The sequence below is a fragment of the Tarenaya hassleriana genome, unplaced genomic scaffold, assembly GCF_000463585.1.
Source record: "Tarenaya hassleriana unplaced genomic scaffold, ASM46358v1 Cleome19, whole genome shotgun sequence".
Taxonomy (NCBI): Eukaryota; Viridiplantae; Streptophyta; class Magnoliopsida; order Brassicales; family Cleomaceae; genus Tarenaya; species Tarenaya hassleriana.
In genome coordinates, this window is record NW_010965304.1 from 203,266 (window position 1) to 225,346 (window position 22,081).

General features: G+C 39.1%; 6 protein-coding genes across 7 annotated transcripts; 4 read left to right on the forward strand and 2 right to left on the reverse strand.

The window, feature by feature from the left end:
- Positions 1 to 73: 73 nt before the first annotated feature.
- LOC104810735 (pentatricopeptide repeat-containing protein At2g34400) lies at positions 74 to 2,151 on the forward strand. The gene is given in 3 exon segments (XM_010537125.1): positions 74 to 980; positions 1,091 to 1,806; positions 1,809 to 2,151. Coding segments are annotated over 3 exon segments (1,836 nt in total). The 5' UTR covers positions 74 to 75; the 3' UTR covers positions 2,024 to 2,151.
- Positions 2,152 to 2,401: 250 nt separating this feature from the next.
- On the forward strand, positions 2,402 to 4,019 carry LOC104810736. The gene is made up of 3 exons (XM_010537126.2): positions 2,402 to 2,747; positions 3,163 to 3,205; positions 3,624 to 4,019. Exons 1-3 carry the CDS (start codon positions 2,481 to 2,483, stop codon positions 3,773 to 3,775), a joined length of 462 nt encoding a protein of 153 aa, XP_010535428.1. The 5' UTR covers positions 2,402 to 2,480; the 3' UTR covers positions 3,776 to 4,019.
- A 429-nt stretch (positions 4,020 to 4,448) lies between these two features.
- LOC104810737 (tubulin beta-2 chain) lies at positions 4,449 to 6,523 on the forward strand. Its single transcript, XM_010537127.2, has 3 exons — positions 4,449 to 4,954; positions 5,091 to 5,360; positions 5,720 to 6,523. The coding sequence occupies exons 1-3, from the start codon at positions 4,561 to 4,563 to the stop codon at positions 6,403 to 6,405; spliced, it is 1,350 nt and encodes a 449-aa protein (XP_010535429.1). The 5' UTR covers positions 4,449 to 4,560; the 3' UTR covers positions 6,406 to 6,523.
- Positions 6,524 to 9,664: 3,141 nt separating this feature from the next.
- Positions 9,665 to 11,561, forward strand: LOC104810739. The gene is made up of 2 exons (XM_010537128.1): positions 9,665 to 10,326; positions 11,175 to 11,561. Exons 1-2 carry the CDS (start codon positions 9,923 to 9,925, stop codon positions 11,398 to 11,400), a joined length of 630 nt encoding a protein of 209 aa, XP_010535430.1. The 5' UTR covers positions 9,665 to 9,922; the 3' UTR covers positions 11,401 to 11,561.
- Positions 11,562 to 11,679: 118 nt separating this feature from the next.
- On the reverse strand, positions 11,680 to 15,156 carry LOC104810740 (probable serine/threonine-protein kinase At5g41260). 2 transcript variants are annotated; one of them, XM_010537130.2, is made up of 11 exons: positions 15,019 to 15,156; positions 14,750 to 14,878; positions 14,447 to 14,655; positions 14,043 to 14,178; positions 13,502 to 13,635; positions 13,316 to 13,421; positions 13,066 to 13,151; positions 12,717 to 12,905; positions 12,470 to 12,631; positions 12,243 to 12,356; positions 11,680 to 12,126 (listed from the first exon to the last, which is right to left on the reverse strand). In XM_010537130.2, exons 2-11 carry the CDS (start codon positions 14,829 to 14,831, stop codon positions 11,881 to 11,883), a joined length of 1,464 nt encoding a protein of 487 aa, XP_010535432.1. In that variant the 5' UTR covers positions 14,832 to 14,878; positions 15,019 to 15,156; the 3' UTR covers positions 11,680 to 11,880. The 2 variants fall into 2 exon arrangements, with proteins under 2 accessions (XP_010535432.1, XP_010535431.1); XM_010537129.1 differs by lacking the exon at positions 15,019 to 15,156 and having other exon boundaries at positions 14,750 to 15,009.
- Positions 15,157 to 21,385: 6,229 nt separating this feature from the next.
- On the reverse strand, positions 21,386 to 22,052 carry LOC104810741 (copper transporter 1-like). The gene has a single exon (XM_010537131.1). It carries the CDS (start codon positions 22,048 to 22,050, stop codon positions 21,607 to 21,609), a length of 444 nt encoding a protein of 147 aa, XP_010535433.1. The 5' UTR covers positions 22,051 to 22,052; the 3' UTR covers positions 21,386 to 21,606.
- Positions 22,053 to 22,081: the final 29 nt, after the last annotated feature.

A 22,081-nucleotide genomic window follows, 5' to 3' on the forward strand; every position in this document is an offset into this window, starting at 1 on the left:
AGCCCAAACCCGGTTTGTATTTGGTCTAATTCGTGTCCCCTTACTAACGCACGCCTTGCTTCTAAAGCCGAGCAAATGCTCAAACCGGAGAAACTGACAAAGTTCATCTGCAGTCGTTTCCCTCTCTCCAAAACCAGACAACAAGAGCAAGCAGAGCGCTATATCACGAGGAATTTGCTTAACTTTCTCAGAAAATGCGTCACAGTGAACCAGTTGCGAGAAATTCACGCCCAGATGTCGTTAAACTCCGTCGAGAAACCCAACTTTCTGATTCCCAAGGCCATCGATGTTGGGGACTCCTCTTACGCCTTCCTTCTCTTCTCCGCCATGGAAGAACCCAACGAGTATTGCTTCAACTTCATGATCCGAGGTCTCGCGACCAAGTGGCACAACCACGGCGAGGCTCTCTCTTTGTATCGCCGGATGAGGTTTTCCGGGTTAAAGCCAGATAACTTCACGTACCCTTTTGTTTTCATCGCCTGCGGGAATCTCTCGCAGTTTGATGTCGGAAGATCGGTTCATTCCTCGGTGTTCAAAGTTGGTTTGGAAAGTGATGATCACATATATCATTCTTTGATCACAATGTATGCCAGGTGTCGACAACTGGGTTATGCGCGAAAGGTGTTCGATGAAATTGCTGACAAGGATCGAGTTTCGTGGAACTCGATGATTTCTGGGTATTCCCAGACGGGTCATGCGAATGATGCAGTGGATTTGTTTAGGAAAATGAAGGAGGAAGGATTTGAGCCTGATGAGAAGACGTTGGTTAGCGTTCTTGGTGCCTGTGCTGATGTGGGAGATTTAAGACTTGGGAGACTGGTAGAGGATATTGCTGCGGAGAAGAATATGGAGATTAGCACCTATCTCGGATCTGCGTTGATCAGTATGTATGGATCGTGCGGGGAATTGGGTTCCGCGAGGAGGGTCTTCGGTGAAATGAGGAAGAAGGATCGTGTCACTTGGAATGCTATGATCACCACGTAAGTCAGTTTATCCAATAAGTCCGAATTTTTATCCTTTTCAATGTGAAGTATCTTGTTGAGAAATCTGGAGGAAGATCATAACGTTTGGTTCACTGATTAAATCTCAGATATGGACAAAATGGAATGTCAGAAGAAGCAATAAGTCTGTTCCGTGATATGAAAGAGACCGGAGGAGTCTTCCCGGACGCAATCACATTAGCTTCTGTACTAAGTGCATGTTCTTCAATCGGATCCCTTGAGTTAGGGAAACAGATCGAGACATATGCATCGGAAAGAGGCTTCGAACACAATATCTATGTCGCAACTGGACTTATCGACATGTACGCCAAGTGTGGTAGCTTGGACGATGCCCTGAGAGTATTTGAAGCAACCCCGGCCAAAAACCAAGCATCATGGAACGCCATGATCTCTGCTCTCGCCTTTCATGGCCGAGCCCATGAAGCCATTTTGCTTTTTGAACATATGACAGTTCCCCCGGACAACGTTACCTTCATCCAAGTGCTTTCTGCCTGCGTTCACGCAGGTCTGGTCGATCAGGGCCGTCGGCTATTCCATCAGATGAGCTCTTCATTTGGGTTAGTCCCGAAAATCGAGCATTACTCAAGCATGGTCGATCTTCTCTCCCGTGCGGGGCTATTGGAAGAAGCATGGGAGTTCATAGAGAGAATGCCGGAGAAACCAGATGGGACCATGTTAGGGGCAATGCTTGGAGCATGCCAAAAGAGGAATAACATTGAGATCGGGGAGAAGGCAATGAGGATGTTGCTGGAGATTGAGCCCTCGAATTCGGGAAATTACGTAATCTCGTCGAAGGTTTACGCTGATCGAAGATGTGGGATGAGTACGCAAAGATGAGGGCTTTGATGAGAGAAAAGGGTGTCCCGAAAACCCCTGGCTGCAGCTGGATCGAAATCAGAAGTGGGGAGATAAAGGAGTTTCATGCTGGCGACGATTTGCAAGATGAAGATGTCGACTTGTTGTTCTGTGTACTGATTGAGGAGATGAAGAGGGAAGGATATGTTCCTCTTGCAACTTATTAGTCAGTGCCTTTGTCGTATCAGCTTTTGTTGTATAATCTCCTCTTAAATACTATTCTTTCTGAAACAACAAGCCAAATCCATCTCTCAGGGCTTTTTAGTCACTCTTTACTAATAATTCTTTCAGTTCACATCACTGTCTCTCTGAAGTTAATTGTGATGATCGATTTGATACTAATATTATGCCACTGAGTTAGTTCTTGATCTTGGGTTGGAGTGAAACAACAGAGAGGCTACAATATGAAATGAAAACTGCTTGTCGTCCATGGAAACTAAGGAGTTGAGAAACCGACACACATATCTATCACGGCTGAGAAGAACGGCACGCAGTCTATACTCTCGGATCTATTTGTAATTAACTAAAATTGTGTGTCATTTGTGAATAACTTCTGTTCCCTTCGTTTTCCCCAGTCGCCGAACGCGGTGGTGAGAGAGAGCGGGAGGGGGAGAGAGAGAAGCAATGGCGATGAGCCTTACAAAAGCAGCTTCTAAACTCGAAACGCTAGGTGTCTTCAGAGTCTCCTTCAATCTACTGAGGAACTTCTCTGCTTCGGCTTCTCCGTCGAGCCAAAACCCTAGTTCCGCATCGAGTAAACCCAAACGGAGAAAGAAGAAGAACCTGTTCGAAGTGGCTCAGTTCTTACCCAACTGGGGAATCGGTTATCATATGGCTAAGACTCACTGGACCGGCGTCTCATATGAGATCACTAAGATCAATCTCTACAAGGTCTTGCCTTTTTGCTTTTCTTCTCGATCGTGAATTTCTTCTCTTTCCATGAAAAACGTACGAAAGCTAAGTAGTTTATCACATGGGTTCTCGTTTTTCCTGGTATATGTTATTATATAGTCGATTGTTAGTCGAGTTTCTGATGAATTTGCTATCTTCTTATTCGATTCCTGACTATGTTAGACACTACATTTGCGCATTTCGCTTTCTACATGGTCGGCAGATGTTGACTCATGCTTTCGATGAATGTGATGCTTGTTTCCCGAGGGAATGATGCATCAGAAGGAAGGAAGCTTTTTGGCATACGGTTCTTGATTTTATTACAATATGTGCAATAAGCGAAATCCTTGTTTCTACACACAGTGGGGTTTTGTGTTTGTTATGGGGCTTTGTTTGATTTTGGTTTGAACTGCAGGATGGAAGACATGGCAAGGCTTGGGGGATCGTTCACAAGGACGGTGAGTTTTGTTAATCAGTCATCTTCTCTAGTTGAAATGTACATCATTTTTATCTGTCGTACAATGTCTACTTTCAGCTCGTTGCCGTTGAATGTTCTTTACAGCTTCTCGTACAAACAAAACACAATTTGCCCTTTTGCTATATTGATGTTGTAAAAGTTTGAAAAAGAAAAAGATTCCAAAAACATTTCCAATGAAACTTGCATACTGTTTAGGTGTATCACCCGAGAGATGAGATCTACGAAATGTGGTGGATTGGCATTAGAATTCTCACAGTTTTTAACAATGCAATTGTATCTTTTGGCGGTTTCAAGTCCACCGGTTTTCTTGTCCGTAGAATTTTGTGTGGCATATCTCCTCGCCATGAAACTTGTATAGGCAGCTCCTCCATTAGACTAACAGATGATGCTCGATGCAGGATCGCCCCCTGCAGAAGCTCCCAAGAAGATAAGCGGGGTTCACAAGCGCTGTTGGAAGTATATCCCAAATCTGTCAAAGCCTGCAAACACAATGAACTCCATTAAACCCTCGGAAAGTTCCTCAGCCCCTGATATTATCCAGGCTGCTTGATCCACCAAATCTTCAGTCATGGGTACCGATTGTTGTCATGTTTTAGTTCTTTTCTTTCCAAGATACAGTCTCTGAAACCCCCATAGTGCGGTAGTGAAAGATGATTTGATTTTGCCATTTTTCGCAATGTATCTTGGTGAGATCATTCATCCATAAACTTTAAAATCACCAGTGGTTATGTTAATCATTTGAACTTTCTCTTAAACTGGAATCGCAAAGTTTCTACATCAATCTTGGCTTCTTGTGCTGGGTGTTGAATGTACTCTTGTAGTTGCTGAAGCTTTTATAATTGTAGTAATTGTCTCTCTCTGTGTTTCGTCTTAACATGATGTGCTTAGATCCTAAAAACATTGGCAACAATGGAGGGCTTTCAAATGTTGATTTGGGTCGCAGCCAAGTCCCAAACCCTCAATAAAGCATCCGACTTTTTGTAAAGTTTCAATTTTTTTTTTTTGTTCAACTACTAATTATCCCGTGAAGACCTTATGGATTTTTATGCAAATTACGTGTATCTTTACTTTGTTTTGGCACAATTTGTATTTCTTTATATCATAGGAAAGTTTCCTTCGAATTTTCGGACATAACAAATAATAGATGAATTATTATAAAAAAATTAGGCGTTAACGCCAGCTTTTTTCCTTCTTTATATAAAGGTCGTGCCTTTCCCCATTTTTCCTATTCTTCATTCCCAAAGCACTAGGCTTTCTCCCTCCTCCCCTTTTCAAATTTCAAAATCCCGAGTCCCTTGAAACCCTAGGTTTCTCAAACCCATTCTGTGAACGAAGATGCGTGAGATTCTTCACATCCAGGGAGGCCAATGCGGTAACCAGATCGGTGCCAAGTTCTGGGAGGTTATCTGTGCCGAGCACGGGATCGATCCCACCGGTCGCTACCAAGGCGACTCCGACCTGCAGCGCGAGCGCATCAATGTCTACTACAACGAAGCTAGTTGTGGGAGGTTTGTTCCTCGCGCGGTCCTCATGGACTTGGAGCCTGGAACCATGGACAGCCTCAGATCTGGCCCTTACGGTCAGATCTTCCGCCCCGACAACTTCGTCTTCGGCCAATCCGGTGCTGGTAACAACTGGGCCAAGGGGCACTACACCGAGGGAGCGGAGCTTATCGATTCTGTCCTCGATGTTGTCCGTAAAGAGGCCGAGAACTGTGACTGCCTGCAAGGTAAATTGATTTTGTGCTTGCAGTTTTCACTTCCTTGCGGTTTTCCTCTGTATGATTGTGGTTCTCGTCTTAGATAGATTCCATTTCGGCCGCTATTCCAGTTTTAACGTTTGATTTTGCTTGAATCGCTCTGCAGGATTTCAGGTTTGTCATTCTTTGGGAGGAGGAACTGGATCTGGGATGGGAACGCTCTTGATCTCAAAGATTCGGGAAGAGTATCCAGATCGGATGATGATGACTTTCTCTGTGTTTCCGTCTCCTAAGGTGTCTGACACTGTCGTGGAGCCCTACAACGCCACCTTGTCCGTTCACCAGCTTGTTGAAAACGCAGATGAGTGCATGGTTCTCGACAATGAGGCCTTGTATGATATTTGCTTCAGGATCTTGAAGCTCACAACTCCCAGCTGTAAGTTGTCTTCGTGCTCCTGCTTTCCGTGTTAACTCCTCTTGTACTCTATACTAGTTAATATGTCCTGTGTCAAAGCTGTCATGCCTTATTGGTCTGCCTCAAATATGCTTTTGGTTTGTTGGTTGATGCTCTGATCATATTGCCAATATGCCCTTTCGTTATAACTGGCTTGCGCTTGTAGATGTTGAATCTACTTTTGTCTGCTGCATAACACTTCCCACACAAACATTGGTCTTTTTCTCTTGCTCTTATCTTGTTTGCTGTTTATTTAGGTTCCTTTACTGTATATGTAAAGCAGTAAATATGCCTTACAAAGACACTAGAGATCACTTATCTGACTCATTCCATTGTTGCAGTTGGTGACTTGAACCACTTGATATCTGCCACAATGTCTGGAGTGACATGCTGTCTGAGATTCCCGGGTCAACTCAACTCTGACCTCCGCAAACTTGCCGTGAATCTCATCCCGTTCCCTCGTCTTCACTTCTTCATGGTGGGTTTTGCTCCTCTCACCTCACGTGGGTCTCAGCAATACAGGTCCCTCACGGTTCCCGAGCTCACCCAGCAAATGTGGGATGCCAAGAACATGATGTGTGCAGCTGACCCACGACATGGCCGCTACCTGACCGCCTCAGCCATGTTTCGTGGGAAGATGAGCACAAAGGAAGTGGATGAGCAGATGCTGAACGTTCAGAACAAGAACTCGTCCTACTTTGTGGAATGGATCCCCAACAACGTGAAATCAACGGTATGTGATATCCCACCAACGGGATTGAAGATGGCTTCGACGTTCATCGGGAACTCAACGTCGATCCAAGAGATGTTCAGGCGGGTGAGCGAGCAGTTCACGGCCATGTTCAGGAGGAAGGCTTTCTTGCATTGGTACACGGGTGAGGGAATGGACGAGATGGAGTTCACAGAGGCGGAGAGCAACATGAATGATCTGGTGTCCGAGTACCAGCAGTACCAGGACGCCACTGCCGAGGAAGAAGGAGATTATGAGGATGAGGAGGGAGAGTACCAACAGGAAGAGGAGTATTAATTAAGCAGACCTTAAGAGAGGAACTCAACTCTGTTGTGTATTGTGTTTTTGCTTCTAATTTCCATCCTCTGTCTGAAACAAACAACCGGCAATTCTATTTTCCTGCGTTTCTGATTTCTGTCGTTTATCAGATAGATATTTGATTATAAAAATTCAAAATATACTGTAAAAATCAAAATCCTAAAATATGATGGGCCTGAAGGCCATCGCCCCAGAGGCCCAAATTATGATTAAAGTCCATCTCCATTTCTGGGCTACGGCCCACAATAAAATATACATTCGGAGTCTCGACTGACAAGAAGGTTTCACGTGCAATGATCATTTCTCTATTTTTGTGTGTTTTATGCAATTTTATTAGCGTTTTACTAAAATTAATCTAAACAATTTACTACTACTATCTTTATATTATTATATAGATTACCGTAATTAATTTTTCAAAAAAAAAATAATTATATATAGAGATACAAGATGAAGATACTATAACCAACAGACAACAAAAGATGACGTCAAGTAAATTTATGTTAATTAAAAAATGAATACCAATGGTTGGTAGATATATTTGTACTTGAGTACCGTTTTCTAAATAGAAGAATTCTCCATTTGAAAAAAATACATGAAAATTTTTCCAACTCATAATTTGATATAATATTAATTCATAAATTTATAGATATATTTTTTTATTCTCGAATTTGTATTTTTTAATACAGTAATTAATGAATATGTATTTTTTAATATAGAAATTCCTAAACTTATATTTTTGAATATAGTAATTTTTAAATTTTGCTTTGATCAACTAGTAATATGGATATATTTTTTCATAAATTAATATATACCAAATTATAAGTTTAAGAATTTTCAGTTATTTTTTTCTCCTACATTTACACTCATAAATGAATTATATTATTCCTTTTTTTATTTCCAAATAATATATCTTTTTCATTTATCGAAGGGTCCATACCAAACGCAATTCACCTTCCAGACATTTTTTACGCCACGCGCGTGTTCGAGTCCCTGCTTTTCGTTTTACGGATTTTGGCCAATTTTCGTTGGCAAAATAGGGCGCGTTTGAAATACGCGCAGATGGTGCGTGTGGTTGTTTGTATTACTATTTCTATGAATTTGTAACCAAACTGGGTCTATATTAAGAGCCCACCTGGTCGTATTTCAAAACTTTAATGCTAGGCCCACTTGTACCACAAATTAGGCCCTTTTTTTCATTTTTAATATATATATATTTCTGTTTTTAAGATATTTAAATTAGTTTTTGATTGTCTAATTAAAAAACCAATTATAATTTTGACATTAGTATCTACGTCAAAATTCTATATATACATATCCATATATATATATATGTAAATCATTTTTCTATTTTTTGGTTTTCGTATTCTCATCCCTTTTGAACCATCCACCGTCGCATGAAATTTAATTAATAAAATAAACACCACTAAAAATTGAGAATTTAGTCTTTTCATGCCATGATGTTTAAGTTAATTCAACAAGTGTAAGATTTGTGAAAAGAAAATAATTTCTTTTGCTTCCAATTAATGAATTTAAATAGTTAGAGTTTCATATTTATTGTAGAATGGTTAAAAAAATTTGTTTTCCAACTTTATGTTTCATATATTTTATCAGTTATATTATAATAATTCGTAAAACCTTTTAATTTTATCATGAAAATAGTTTTGAAAGGTTCAAATGCCATAAAAGTCGCAAATTAATGAATAGCTTAACCAACGGTTGGTAGATATTTTTTTTACTTAAAATTTTCAATTGCCATGAATTATTTATTTATGATACTGTTTTCTAGATAGAAGATGCTGCATTTACACTCATAAGTGAATTTATTATTCATATTTTTTTTTATTTCCAAATAATATATTTTACGCATTTATCGAGGGGTCCAAACCAAACCATAATAATTTATACTTTTCAGACATTTTTTTTCGTCACGCGCGTTTTCGAGCCCCTCCTCTCCAGCAAAATCGGGCGCGTTTGTAATACGCGCCAATGGTGCGCGTGGGTCTTCGTATTATTTCTCTGTGGGTCTATATTGGAGCCCACCGTAGTCGTATTTAAGAACTTTAGGCCCAATGGTACTGCAAATTTGGCCCAAAATTTTGCCCACCATTTTTTCTTGCTTGGATTTTTAAGATCTTTAAATTAGTTTCTGATTGGTGGCATGAAAAAAATAATCGTAATTTTGACCTTACTATCTACGTCAAGATTATGTACACATATACATACATATATATATATATATATATATTATTTTCCATTTACTTTCTATTTTTACGTTTTCGAATTCTCATCCCTTTCTAACCATCCACTGTCGCATGAGATTTAATTAATTAAATAAACCGCACGAAAATTTGAAAACGTAAGTCTTTTCATATTCAAAAGCCATGATGCGGTTGGTCCAATATTATCGCATTTATGTATAGTATTCAACCCCCCCTCTCCTCTCTCCCTCGGTTAATTAAGGGGCACAATGCTTAAATTAATTCGACAAATGTAAGCTTTGTGAAAAGAAAATAATTTTGATTGTTTCCTAATAATGAATTTAAATCGTTAAAAGTTTCATATTTATTGTCGCATGCTAAAGGTCCCATTAGTTAGTAATAGCCGAATCAAGATAATAAATGCATAGTTTTGAGTTTAATACTAAACTAATCAGCGTTTTATATCATTCATTGATCTTTATTTTTTCCAACTTTATCATAAGCTAAATTTTTTTGTCATCGCACGCATATTTAATTTAATTTTTTTGCAATTTTAATAATATATATATATATATATATATTCTCTAAAAAAGGGTAAGTTTCCGCTAAGCCAACGTTGTTAAATTCTGACACCACCCCTGACATTGACAGAGATATGAATTCTACTCTCTTTCTCCGGACACTTTCGTTATGGCCTCGTAATTTTTCCATATTTTCAATTTCAACTCATCTTTCTGTATTTGTCAGTTAAACCCATATATCGGAGTTTTCTTACCGACATTGGGGTGCTCGAGTTTAGCATTTTCCGTTAATTGAAGAACGAACAGCATTCGGGTTTATTTAATTTTCTAATTGTAAGATATTGACAAATAACATTATCATTCAGCAAAAAACAATTGAATCTTCGACATTTATGACAAAATTAAGGGTTATAACAAGTGCAAATTGAAACTAGAATCTGAATTTGGAATCCGTACCACGGGATCTCACAATGTTGAGGAACTTGGTTGAGATATATATTCCAAACTCGAGGGAGACAAAAACAAGAAAAAGGAACAGAAGCTGCTCTCTTGTCCAAAGGCTCAGCCATCTCTTTCTCTTTCCCCCAACATCTGTCTGCTAAAAATGCATTAAACCCTCGAAGACTCCTCTTTGAAACAACTCAAACCTGAGCTTTCTTCTCCTTCTTCTTCTTTTTTTTTTTTTTGGTTTTTCAGTGAAGTTCTTTTTTTTTTTTCTACTTTTCTTCTCGCAAACCCCATGACCCTTTGTTCCTCCTGCTTTAATCCTCAAGAAAAATGCCTGCTTTCAGATCTCACCACGGGGACTTGCCGTACTCCGGCGAAATCGGCGCCGCTGGAGACTTCTCTGACATCGATTCCTTGTCGGATTTGGACCTGGAGAGCGGCGGCGTATCGCCAGTAAAGCTGCATTCAAGTGGTAAGAAGAAGAGGAGGAGGAAAAAGAAGAGCAAAGGCGGGAGAGATTGCAGGATCTGTCATCTGTCTCTGGGGGATAGCAATGGATGTAGTGAAGAAGTTGATGACGGGGAAGAGGAAGAAGAAGAGGAAGAAGATGAAGAGGAAGAAGGAGAAGAAGAGTGCTATGGGTTGCCTTTACAGTTGGGTTGCGCTTGCAAAGGTGATTTGGGTATTGCTCACAGGAAGTGTGCTGAAACTTGGTTCAAGATCAAAGGAAACTTGTAAGTACTCATCAAAATCTGACAATTTCCTAGCTCTTGTCATGTTCCTGGAAATTGTACAACACTGGATGATTGTTTTCGAGTGATGATGCTTTGTGAATTACAAGGTCTTGTTCTGAATCATAGAGCGTGGAACTTTTATGAAAAAAATCTTGGCTTTATAATTGCGAGTCTTTTCGTTTTGCTTTCCTCTCTTTTTTCTCTTGAAAACCAGGAGATGATTTTACCCAAGTGATGGCCTCTTTTGAAGTTGGAACCTGTTGGTTGAATCCTTCAATTAACTTGTGTTCCATGTCTTGTCTTGTCGATTTATATCATGTTCTTGTTCCCTTACAATCCTGTTCATCAGATGGTTGTGTTGTGTGTTGAATATTGATGCGTTTCAAACCCATTTCAGGGATTTCTGCAACAACTTAAAACTGGCTTATTAGTTGATTTATTCAATTAGCTCATGTTTTGTTTCTTAGGTTCCACCCTTTTTCCCTTGGAAATCTGATTTGTCGTCTGAGAAATGATATGTTTCGGTGCCCGTTTCTGCAGTTGTGCTAAGAGATCTGTAGTTCTATGCATATGTTATTTTGGTCTCTTGATTCGACGCTTAAGACTTGCTATTCATAGACAGCAGTTATCATATATAGAAATGCAATTATGATTGTTCAGTACTCAATGGTCAAAGAAACTCCAGAATCAGTTGGACTTAGAACAGAAGTAACCTTTTACTTAATCTAGTTTCAGTTTAGATAAACTCCTGTTTGTCTGTTATTCCTGTTGCATGACACATTTATCTCTGCATTAACTGTGATGCCATTGATGCATTCTTGTTCATAACCCCTCGTGAACCAACTCAGAACATGCGAGATATGCGGTGAAATGGCTCTAAACATGGCTGGTGAACAGTCGAACCAGGGGGACTCGGCCATTTCTGATGCACAAACAGGAGTCGGAGCACAGCCTCTGATTCAGACGGAGTCGCAGGGAATCTGGCATGGTCGCCGTGTTATGAACTTCTTACTTGCGGGTATGGTCTTCGCCTTCATAGTCTCTTGGCTTTTCCACTTCAAAGTCCTTAGGTGAACCGATTTTTGTTCATTGGATTGTCCAGCTTCAATGTTACGGCAACCCCGAACGTTCACATGTTTTGTCACTGTAAAACTGGTACCCTTTTGTGAGCTCACATCTTGTATAATATCTGCTCTGTCCTGTTGTCAATGAAGATTACATCTGTCTGTCTCTTGTGATCAAAGTGTGAAGCTTTTGTGTTTATTATTTATTACACTCTGGTTTTAAACTTATGATGTTCAGTTCAGAGAAGAAAAGACAAGATAAGATGTTCACCGCAACAAACATGCACCAAATATAAATGTGATTCCATTCATTCATTGCCGTGAATTGCAATCACAGTTGAATTGATCTATTCAACTTGCAAACCTAAAGTTCAAACGAGCTCTCAGCTCAAATGCCAAAAAACCGAAACAAAGCTGAAGAAAAGTTCAAAGTGAGAAAGACAAAATCAGCAACAGAGGATCAAAGATGAAGCCTATACAGTTTGAGGTTTCAGGTTCTGCTATGTTTCTTAGCTTCCAAGAAAGTTCCGTCTTTTAGGGTTTCGCGGGCGTCGTTGTCCATTCCGAGGCTGAAGAGAGCGGCAGCCTGAAGATAGAAAGCAGTTGGCCACTCAGGCGACACTACTTGTGCCTGCATTGCATCTCCAAGAGCTTCTTGTGGCATTTCACACATCAGATAACACAAACACCGCCTTCCAAATACAGTCGGTGATACCATTGTACCACCCTCGATGAACTACAGATTCAATCGAAACAGGCAAATCCCACATTCAGTTTCGTGATTTTGTTCCTCGGATTGGTGAAACAAACCAACTTTTTTTTATGGGTCTGTCACAATATTTAGTTAGTTACCTGTGTGTAAGATTCTATGGCTGTAACAAAGTCCTTGTTTCTGAAAGCAGCATCTCCATGTTTTTTGGAGTTCAGTGTCTCCTGTATCTGGTCTGTCCACACTTGGAACGAGAGCTGCATTGCAAATGAAACCGTTTTTATTTTTTTATGAATTCATCAAAGAAGAAATATTAATCACGACAAAGAAAAAAGAGGGATTGAAGATAAATCTCGTTATTTCTGCATGCCTCGTTTGCTATGCCCTCGTCGTCTTCATAGCCAATCTTCTCGAGAATTTCGTGTATAGCAGTGAGATCAAGTCTTGAACAAGCATCACCAAGAGGTGTCAATGCCGTTTCCTTGGGAGAAGTAGTTCCATGTGGAATGCCCATCAGCACATATGATGGAACCTGAGAGAATGGCCAAGTCTCATAAAGAAAGAACTGAAATGAAAAGTTCTACAGAGGGGTTGCTGAGGGGTGTGTCTCAGAATACATCGGTTTCTTTCTGAAGAGGAGCGAGTGAAGTCACAAGAGATTTCACATTCGGCCTTTCTCGAGGTTCATATTGTAAACAACGTGAAGCCAACCGGACTAAGTCAGTCCCATCATCATTCGAGAAATGACCCGCAAGACAAGAATCCATCAGCATAAGAAAATTCTTGCCACGGATAAGATCAAGTGCCTGTATAACAGAGACAGAACATCGAAAACATTAATCTGTCACCTCATTTGGTGAAGAAAGATCTATAATGTCAAGAACTTCATCCAGATCATGTTCAGTTGCGCCAAGAAGCATAGATTCTGTTTTGGTTCATGTGTTTGTTTGTGTATGTGTAGCTTACATGGCTAGGTGGTATGTGTTTGCCGCTGAGAAGATCTAGCAGCAGGGTCCCAAAGCTGTAGACTACACTCTCTGCTATAACTCTCCCTGCAAAGAAATGCATTATACACACAGCTATATCAGCTAAATTCAAGAGACCGTCATTCACAGGATATCTCAGATATACCCGAAATCCCATGCCAATCAAACTTTCTTGATATCCCAAAAGATATAAACTTTTTCTAAATTAGTTATGTATCATTAAATATAACCTGTTCTTAGATACTCGGGAGGGGTGAAAGCCAAATTTGTACTATAACTCTTGCCATCCCTACTATTCTTCATAAGGCCGAAGCAAGATAGTCTTGGGTTACCATCCTGTAAGCAACAAATAGACCATTACATAAGGAAAGAAGGATTCATGGACTTTGATTATATGTTATAGAGTACATGCCCACCTGGTCAAACAAGACCCTGTAAGCATTAAGATCATGGTACAAGGCCCGGCCTTTGCTGCTGCAATACTCGAGTGCTTGTGCGAGATGCAGAGCCACTCTCAGTCTCATAGTCCACTTCATTGGCTGGTTCTCCCCTGTACCCGATCAGAACCACAACTATTTCAACTGCCAAGCTCTATCATTTCTGTTTACTTTACAAACTCTTATCGTTTCCTGCAATATGCTCTTTCAAATGCTGGCCGCAAAGATGTATCAAGACAGGCAAACAACCACATGGATCATGGGTTTATGGTTATTCTTGAGTAAGCATATATAAGCATGTTTGTATTTGAGTAAATTGCTTTCTTTCAGTATACACGGGCAGCTCGGTGCACAAAGCATCCCCGTTGATCCGGGGTCAAAAAGGGGACTTTTAATAAGATTGAAAAACCTAAACAAAACAAACTTTCAGTGAGATCGAACTTCTCAATCAAAGCACAGACAAGACATGATAATCAAGCAGATGTCAAGCAGCTTGCGCTTTCAAAATCATGAAACTTACAGTGGAAGAGATGCTTAGACAGAGTTTCGTTAGGCATAAACTCTGCAACGAGCAATCTCTCATCTCCATCGCAGCAACATCCTATCAAGTTCGCCAACCTCTCATTCCTTAACTGCCCCACAGCCTTTGCTTCATCCTAAACGAACAAACAGACAAAAGAACAAGCCTAAACTCAGACCATAGATGGTAGAAATACAGTGCTGAATGAATACATGGTGAAAATCTTCGTGTCGGTAAGATCATAATGTTCCTACCATGACATTCTGTGAGAACCGGAGGAACAAAAAACAGATAATTTTCAGGATGCAATGCACGAATTAGCTGAATGAACGGTGATTGAACTGAAAATGCAAGATCCTTCAATGGAAATGGACAAAGGAACATAATTTCTCGGGAGTACTGACGAGAAATTGACGAGGGTCGGGCCAAGCGGATCTGTTGAATCGTTTAACGGCGATCAACCTGTCGTCTTGGAGCCTGCCTCTGTACACAACATTGGGAGCTTTAACACCGTGCTCAGATACGATGCAGTCTGTCGAGAATCCTGATGTGGCAGCTCGTAGTTGGTCGAGGCTGAACTCCGTGAACGCGGGCAAGTCCTCCGTCCCATTCTCTGTGGAACCCGGAAAACAGAAATTAGCAGGAAGGAGGAAAATGCAGGAAAGTTGGGAACTTTCTCGGGAAAGTGATGGCAAGATGGAAAGTACCTAGATCAGAAGCATCGTTGAGATTGGATTTCAGATGGGTCGACCACAAACACAGAGAGAGCTTGGAGCAGCGAGCTCCCATTGGCTTCAGGCTCAATCAAAACCTTTTGAAAGATGGAAGCTTTTTCACTGAACAGAAAAGCAAAAACCCTCGCTTTCAGAGAGCTCGAGAGAACTGCACGGAAAAAAGGGGGGTTTTCCGGGGGGAGGAATCTACGGGAAAATGTGGGAGAAAATTTATATAGAGATGTTGCAGAGAGGAGGAGAACCTTTGTTTGGTTACCGAGAAAACGCCAGACAGACAGTGGGGAAAAAGGTATTTTTGGATCCAAAGTTTCCATCTTTTTTTTTTTTAATTTATCTCTTGCGATCCATCATGACAATGCCACATCCCTCACCGCCCCATCTGTGTTCATCGTTCTCTCATTCTCGTTCCTCCAATCCATTTTTTTTCTCCCGCTTTTACAGAGACAACATCTATCCAACGGCAAATTACAAGTACTTTATCACATCAAATTACACCTACCTTTTTATTTCTAATGTCTGCGTGGTCATTACATCATGTTCATCTCTTTGAATATGTTCTTTTTAATTCATGCATGAACCAATATTAAATTTGTTAATCTCAGACAAGTTTTCGGAAATTTTATATCCTGAGATAATAAATGCTATATCGTTTATGTTAAAAAAAATGAAATAAAATAATAATCGCTTAGAGATGCATACACAACTAAAAAAATCTCAACGCAGGTGGTCAAAGGATCAATAAATTCTGTCGTATAATATAAAGAAGAAGAAAAATATAAATTGGTATTAGGGGCAAAATCGGAAAATCAATCGGTGGTCAAAGTCAAAGACACGTGTGTGGAGGGAGTCTTAGTGATAGTAGTAGGAGTTTAGGTGAAGCTGCATTTAAGTGATGTTTTTAATATGCAAGGAGAAGTTATATCCAAATATTTATATATGTGTGTATATATATAAGAAGAAGTTGCTACGTACGCATAACATTTTGACCAATATTTATATGGTAAAGAAATTCTGTGTAACTAAACATGTTTTTAAAATGTTGTATAGAATTAAAATAAAAGTGAGTTTTATGTTATAAAAAACATTAATAGATAAATAAAATTTTACTGTAGTTAAATTCATTGTGTCTATGTTAAAATACACTTATATAAGGAGGATATGAATAAAATAAAACATGACAGATCTAACTTGCTTGAATCTTTGTGGAGATGCTCCCTTGTTGGTCTAAGTTATTGGATTATGCCCTATATAAAACTAAGGATCCTTTTTTTTTAATAAAACTAAATTATATATATATATAAAAGGTACGGGTTTTTTAGGAATTTTTTTTTATCATTTTCAAATTATATACATGGTTCAGAAAAATCAGTTTTCTATATACTATTTGAACAATTTCGAATATACGTCAATTTATAATATCAATTATCACACCATCCATATACAAATGCAACCTTTAAAATTAAATTATTCAGAAAATCTGAAAGAGTTTTGAACTTTAAGATAAATTAATAACAACAAAAGCTCACTAGAAAAATTTTAGAGATATATACGAATCCACCATGATAAAATATGAGAGATTAGTATATATCTCTAATAAAAAAAATATTAATGATATGAGAGAGTTGATTTAGCTATAATAAGATTAAAAGATGGACACCAAATCCATCATATATAATACTCAAATCGAATATACATATATCGGAAAGATGAATAATATTTAAATTTTCCATACTCAAACTCATACAATATATATATATATATAGAATTATAAGTATCTAAACCATTCAAATTTTGGCCTTTTTTTTTCAGATTTGGGAATCATGGGGTCCAAAGATACTTGTTTTAAAATATAATTGAGAAGCCGTAGTTCATGTGTGCAAAAGGAAGAGCTTTCCAGCTAAAATCGTGCAGAGGCGACCCATCAAAAGCTTTCGATATCATGAAGATTAATTAATTTTTCTCATTACAATGAAACCTCACTTGAAACCCTTTTGACATGTATAAATTGTCTCAATTTTATGGGACAAGAGATAAGATTCTACAGTGTGTTGTTTTAGTGATAGAGATGTCTCGATTTTCGGACAAACACAAAAAAATGCCAATAATCTCATCCTTAATTAATACAATTAAAAAAAACGTTGATGGTAGTGTGAGTTTTTTTTTTTCCAAAGTATAAAAGTTAAAAAGGGAGAAGCACACATACACGCAATTAATATTTCTATTACGTCATAATTCAGAAGATAAAATCTCTCTTTACATAACAGATATAAACAAATCACGTGCCATACCTGTACGGATCTGATTACATAGAGTACGGAAGATAAGATCGAGTGTAGAATTGATCCACGCGTTTTTTCTTGATAGATCCTTAGCTTAACGGCTTTAACACTTGGGGTGATCTTTCCTTTTTTGTTTTTCCAACGTAAGTGAACTCTCACTTAACTCAGTATGTCGGCAGCATTTCCTATAAATAGATCGAGGGCTTTAGTTGCACAGGAAAGCCAAACACATTCATCTTTAACGATCTGCAGTACATCTGAATCCGTTCTGATCGACGTTCTTAGTTCCTTCTACCGTGTTCTTCGTTACGAACACTCCTCTCTTGCCGCCGATTCTCGTTACCTCAGGGAGATGTCGAACAACCCATCATCTTCTAGGCGTCCGCCACTTGGGCTTCGGTTCTGCCCCACGGACGTGGAGCTCGTCACTCGTTATCTACCGAGGAGGATCATTAGCGGACCCTGCGGTGACGGTGTAATCCGAGACATGGACGTGTACAGCAAAGAGCCATGGCTGCTTCCTCACAGGAGACATCCACTTTTGGAAGAGGGCCATTGGTACTATTACACTGAACTCGTCCCCCTTTCAGGCAAGACCACTGCCGGAAAGAGGGCGAAGAGAAAGGTTGAGGAAGACCCTGATGGCAGATCTTGGAACTCCACGGCCAGGGAGTCAGATATCTTGTTGAACGGTCAAGTCGTGGGGAGAAAGATGGTCCTCAAGTTCGGTGATAACAAGAAGAAGAAGAAGAACGAGAAAGGGGAGAGCAGTAAGGCGAGAAACTGGATCATGACTCAGTACCGGCTACTTTCAGCGTCTTTCCAAAAACATGTGATCTGCTGGATTCGTGACTTGTCCAAAGAGGGTTCATCTTCCAATGAAGCTTCTTCCTCGGCCTGGGCCCAGACAACTGAAGATCGTGCTCTCGTACCTTATATGGCATCGTCAAATGGGTTGAATGTCCAACATCATTCGCCGGCGGTTCCGTCTGAGTTGGAGCAAACAGCACAAATCCCGGTTGAATATAGTTTAGCAGCACTACCAGCGGTTGAGTCGGTTCCTTCACAACACTGGGATTATCTGTACCCTCCCATCCAAAACCCCGACATGCAACCTCTTCTTATCCAACATCCCAACACGCCATCATTTCAGATCGAAGATCGGAACATGCCATCTCTGATCCAAGAGCTCAACATGCCGTCTCTTATCAACCATCCAATCAGGCCATCTCGGATCCAAGAACCCAACATGCCATCATTTTGGATCGAAGAACCCGACATGCCATCTCTTCTTATCCAGCATCCGAACATGCCATCTCAGATCCAAGATCCCGACGTGTCATATCTGGTTGAAGATCCAAGCATGTTGTGGACAGAAAATCTGTCGCTTGTTCCTCACGCTACTGGTTTCACGGAAGTGCCTTCGACCGGGGAGCAACCATTGGTTCCTTATGCTTCAAACACTGTGGTTGCGGCTTCTCCAAGTGAGTTAGACACAATCCCTCGTGAAGCCGAAACTGAGCAGCAAGACACGAACAGAGGAGGAATAGCTGTGTCTGAAGAAAAAGGAATCTGGTTGTCACGGTTGGTGGAGCACATGACAGGAGAGATGGAAACCCCTTTAGAGACAGTGAACGAGGAAAGCCCTTTGATTGAAGTCCCCATGTTTTCATGGGAGTATCCATCTCCGTTCCAACAACGGTGATCAAGTCAGGAAGATGAGGATTAATTCATGTAGTTACGAGAATATCAGTTATAAAAAACTCGTGTTTTGCATTTTTTTTATATTGTTTGAGAGAAAATGTCGATCTTAAATAAAATTGGGCAATATTCATTTGTAAAAAAAAAACCTTCGTTTTAATTGTTTGATTTTCTGGATTGGTTTTCTGGGTTATAATTTAGGTATTACATGTAATATCTATGTAAATTTGGGTGTTTTTGCATTACTCATAATTCTCTCCGTTAAGTTACAACAGTGTAGCGTGACTTATATGTGTATTATTTGATAAATTTTTTTTTATGTTCATCCTTTCAATATTGTTTTAAAATAATAAAATTTTGCTCCCATTCACAATGTTGTGGATTATACATGTATCGTGTATATTTCACCCTCTTCATATTTTTCCTAATTTTCTTTGGCTATATATTCTTCAATTTATTTTTCTTATATATCTTTTACATTTGTCTTTATATGAAATACTTTTCTTGAATTTGTTTTTTTAAAAAAAGTATCGCCCAATATCTAGCCGAATTAAAATGAAACATTAATAATAAATGACACGTATCATTATCATTAGCCGTCCATTCATATACTCACAATAGGGAGAAAAAGGTCAATAGCGACCCTCAAAATTTCGAACGAAATCTTCGATATTTATCGTATTTTTTTGTTAGAAAATACACTGAAAGTTATTCAATCTTTGTATCCGTGTAAAAAAAAAAAAAGAAAAAAATATTTGTCTTTTCCAAGCGCGTAGAATTTAATGTGTTGTTATCATTGTTCCACGTTGTATATTATTGTTAGGATCAATCAATATAATATAATACGCCTTTTACAAAAACAAAAAAAAAACAATTCAGACAAGAATATTCGCATATATAAATATATCTAAAATATTCACCTCAAATTTTTAGAACCAAAAACCTTTTATCATATGAACCAAAAATTTCATGTATAGAGAAATCAAAATGAATTTAAGAAAACTTATCTTGTGTAAAGAACTAATTTTTTATATAATTTTTAATATATCTAATCAAATATTAAATCATATCCAATCGAGCCAAAGAGACAAACTATGTACATATCCGGGTTTAAGCTTGTAAACCCATTTACACCTTATAACATTCTTGTCTTTTGGTCGATCAATCAGAATCCAAGTTTTGTTCTTATGTAGGGAATCCATTTCTTCAGTCATTACTTGTTCCCATAGCTTCCTGTTCTTGTGTGCCTTAGCTTCTCCATATGATTGTGGCTCTTCTATCTCTATGGTCTGTGATACAGACAAGGCAAAAGTTGCGGTCTCGTTCTCCCTATACCTTAGTGGAGGCCTAATATCCCTCTTAGCTCTATCTCGTCCGAGAACATAGTCAATAAGCTTCTGAATTACTTCTTCAGGTGGGCTTCCATCTAATGTTTCAAATATCTCCGAACTTGTCCCCGTAGTTGTTTTGTTCTTCTCAGTCTGTACTGAGGATTCATTTGCACAGATTGTTCAGTAGCTCCACCTTGTCTTCCAAATTTTTCTGTTGTCACCTCATCTGATATTAATGGAAGTTGTATGACTTTCAGTTCAGATTTCTCGACACCTTTTTCAGTTCTTTGATCGTTTTCTTTCTGAGTTTGCAGGTCCTTGTAGATAGTTTCTTCATCAAACTTTACGTGTCTACTGATGACAACTTTATCTTCGCTGAAAATCCAGATCTTGTAGCCCTTTGTTCCTGCAAGGTAACCTATGAAGATCCTTTTTTTTGCCCTTGGCAGTAGCTTCCCTTGGTCTTCATGCACATATGCAACACAACCACATCTTCTGAGATGATGATAGCTTGTTTCTTTTCCTTACCAGATTTCATTTGGGACTTTGAAGTTTATAGATGTGGATGGCGATCGATTAATAACACTACAAAAAAATGGTCATTTCCAACGGGTAAATCCGTTGGAAATGGCCAAATTTGCGTTGGAAATTAACGTTTCCAACGGATTTCCAACGGATTTATCTGTTGGAATTTCGTCGTTAGAAATCGGTGTCCGTTGGAAAACCGTTGGAATTTTCAACGGAATTTCAACGAATTTTTCTATTCCAACGGATTTCCAACCGGCATCCGTTGAAATTTTCCAACGGATTTCCAACCGCAATTTCGGTTGGAAAATTCCAACGGAATTTTAAAGCTAGAACTGTACCTGGAAAGTCAATTAGCTATTGATTTTAAATCAACTATAAATATGTTAATTGATATATAAAATGCATATCAATTGCTTACCCACACGCATATATATACAAGTTCCACCATTATCTCATGTTCAATTCTCTAGTTTACTTTCTAAATCAATATAATAATTTGTGGGTGAAAACTAAAAAAAATGAAAATTTGAGTTCAAACCAAACATACTTTGCATCATTCCATATATGCGATCTTTACCGGACTACAAACCTTTTATCATAAAAGCCAAAAATTTCATGTATATAATCAAACTCAAGAGAAATCAAAATGAATCAATAAGAAAACTTATCTTATATAAAGAACTAATTTTTATATAATTTTCAATATCTAATCAAATATTAAATCATATCCAATCGAATCAAATAAAAAAATAAACCTTATATATATAAAATAAGAAATCAAATTTAACTCTAATTTAAACTGAAAAGAGGACAATACTAATAATTATCGTTTCTTTATCAAAGAAGAAGAAGAAGAAGAGACGGCAGTATTATGTTCCAGCTTTCACACACATGAAAATGATCCCTCGAGAACAAACAACACACGCCATGTCAGAGAAAAGCCCTAAATCTCAGAAACCAAAACCAGTACATATAAAACTATATATCATCTTCAGCAAGCGCAACGGGAGAGAGGGAGATCGGCGGTTTTCATGTCTCCGGAACCCCGGAAAACCCTGCTCCCGAAAACCAGAAACCCAACGGCGTGGCCGGCGATGACGGCGATGAAGACGCCGCCATTGAATGACATGAGAGCCAACATGACGAGGTAAGACAAACCTGTCCGGAGGGTGTAGACGACGGTCTGGAGGATCCAGCCGCCGCGGAGAAGGACGGCGGAGTGGGAGAGCCACTCCGTCAAGACGGCGGTGAAGAAGAGGACGAGGATGCAGAGTGCGTACATGGCAGAGCTGGTGCCGGGCCATCCGGAGAAGACGACCTCCGTGTTCTTGCCCCAGAAGAAGGTCATGTGCATCATCATGTGGCGTGTATGGTTCATCATGGATCCATTGGTGTTGTTGATCATCGATGATGATGGTGATGTCATTCCAGGCATGTGATCATCGTATTATGAGACGAAGAGTCTG

Coding starts and splice junctions, on each gene's coding strand:
- LOC104810736 (XM_010537126.2), top strand. CDS start 2,481: ATGGCGATGAGCCTTACAAAAGCAGCTTCTAAACTCGAAACGCTAGGT. Junction 2,748..3,162: donor CTAAGATCAATCTCTACAAG/GTCTTGCCTTTT, acceptor TTTGAACTGCAG/GATGGAAGACATGGCAAGGC. Junction 3,206..3,623: donor GGGGATCGTTCACAAGGACG/GTGAGTTTTGTT, acceptor TGCTCGATGCAG/GATCGCCCCCTGCAGAAGCT.
- LOC104810737 (XM_010537127.2), top strand. CDS start 4,561: ATGCGTGAGATTCTTCACATCCAGGGAGGCCAATGCGGTAACCAGATC. Junction 4,955..5,090: donor GAACTGTGACTGCCTGCAAG/GTAAATTGATTT, acceptor ATCGCTCTGCAG/GATTTCAGGTTTGTCATTCT. Junction 5,361..5,719: donor GAAGCTCACAACTCCCAGCT/GTAAGTTGTCTT, acceptor CCATTGTTGCAG/TTGGTGACTTGAACCACTTG.
- LOC104810739 (XM_010537128.1), top strand. CDS start 9,923: ATGCCTGCTTTCAGATCTCACCACGGGGACTTGCCGTACTCCGGCGAA. Junction 10,327..11,174: donor TTCAAGATCAAAGGAAACTT/GTAAGTACTCAT, acceptor GAACCAACTCAG/AACATGCGAGATATGCGGTG.
- LOC104810740 (XM_010537130.2), bottom strand. CDS start 14,831: ATGGGAGCTCGCTGCTCCAAGCTCTCTCTGTGTTTGTGGTCGACCCAT. Junction 13,422..13,501: donor ACAGGGTCTTGTTTGACCAG/GTGGGCATGTAC, acceptor TGTTGCTTACAG/GATGGTAACCCAAGACTATC. Junction 12,906..13,065: donor AACACATACCACCTAGCCAT/GTAAGCTACACA, acceptor TCTGTTATACAG/GCACTTGATCTTATCCGTGG.
- LOC104810741 (XM_010537131.1), bottom strand. CDS start 22,050: ATGCCTGGAATGACATCACCATCATCATCGATGATCAACAACACCAAT.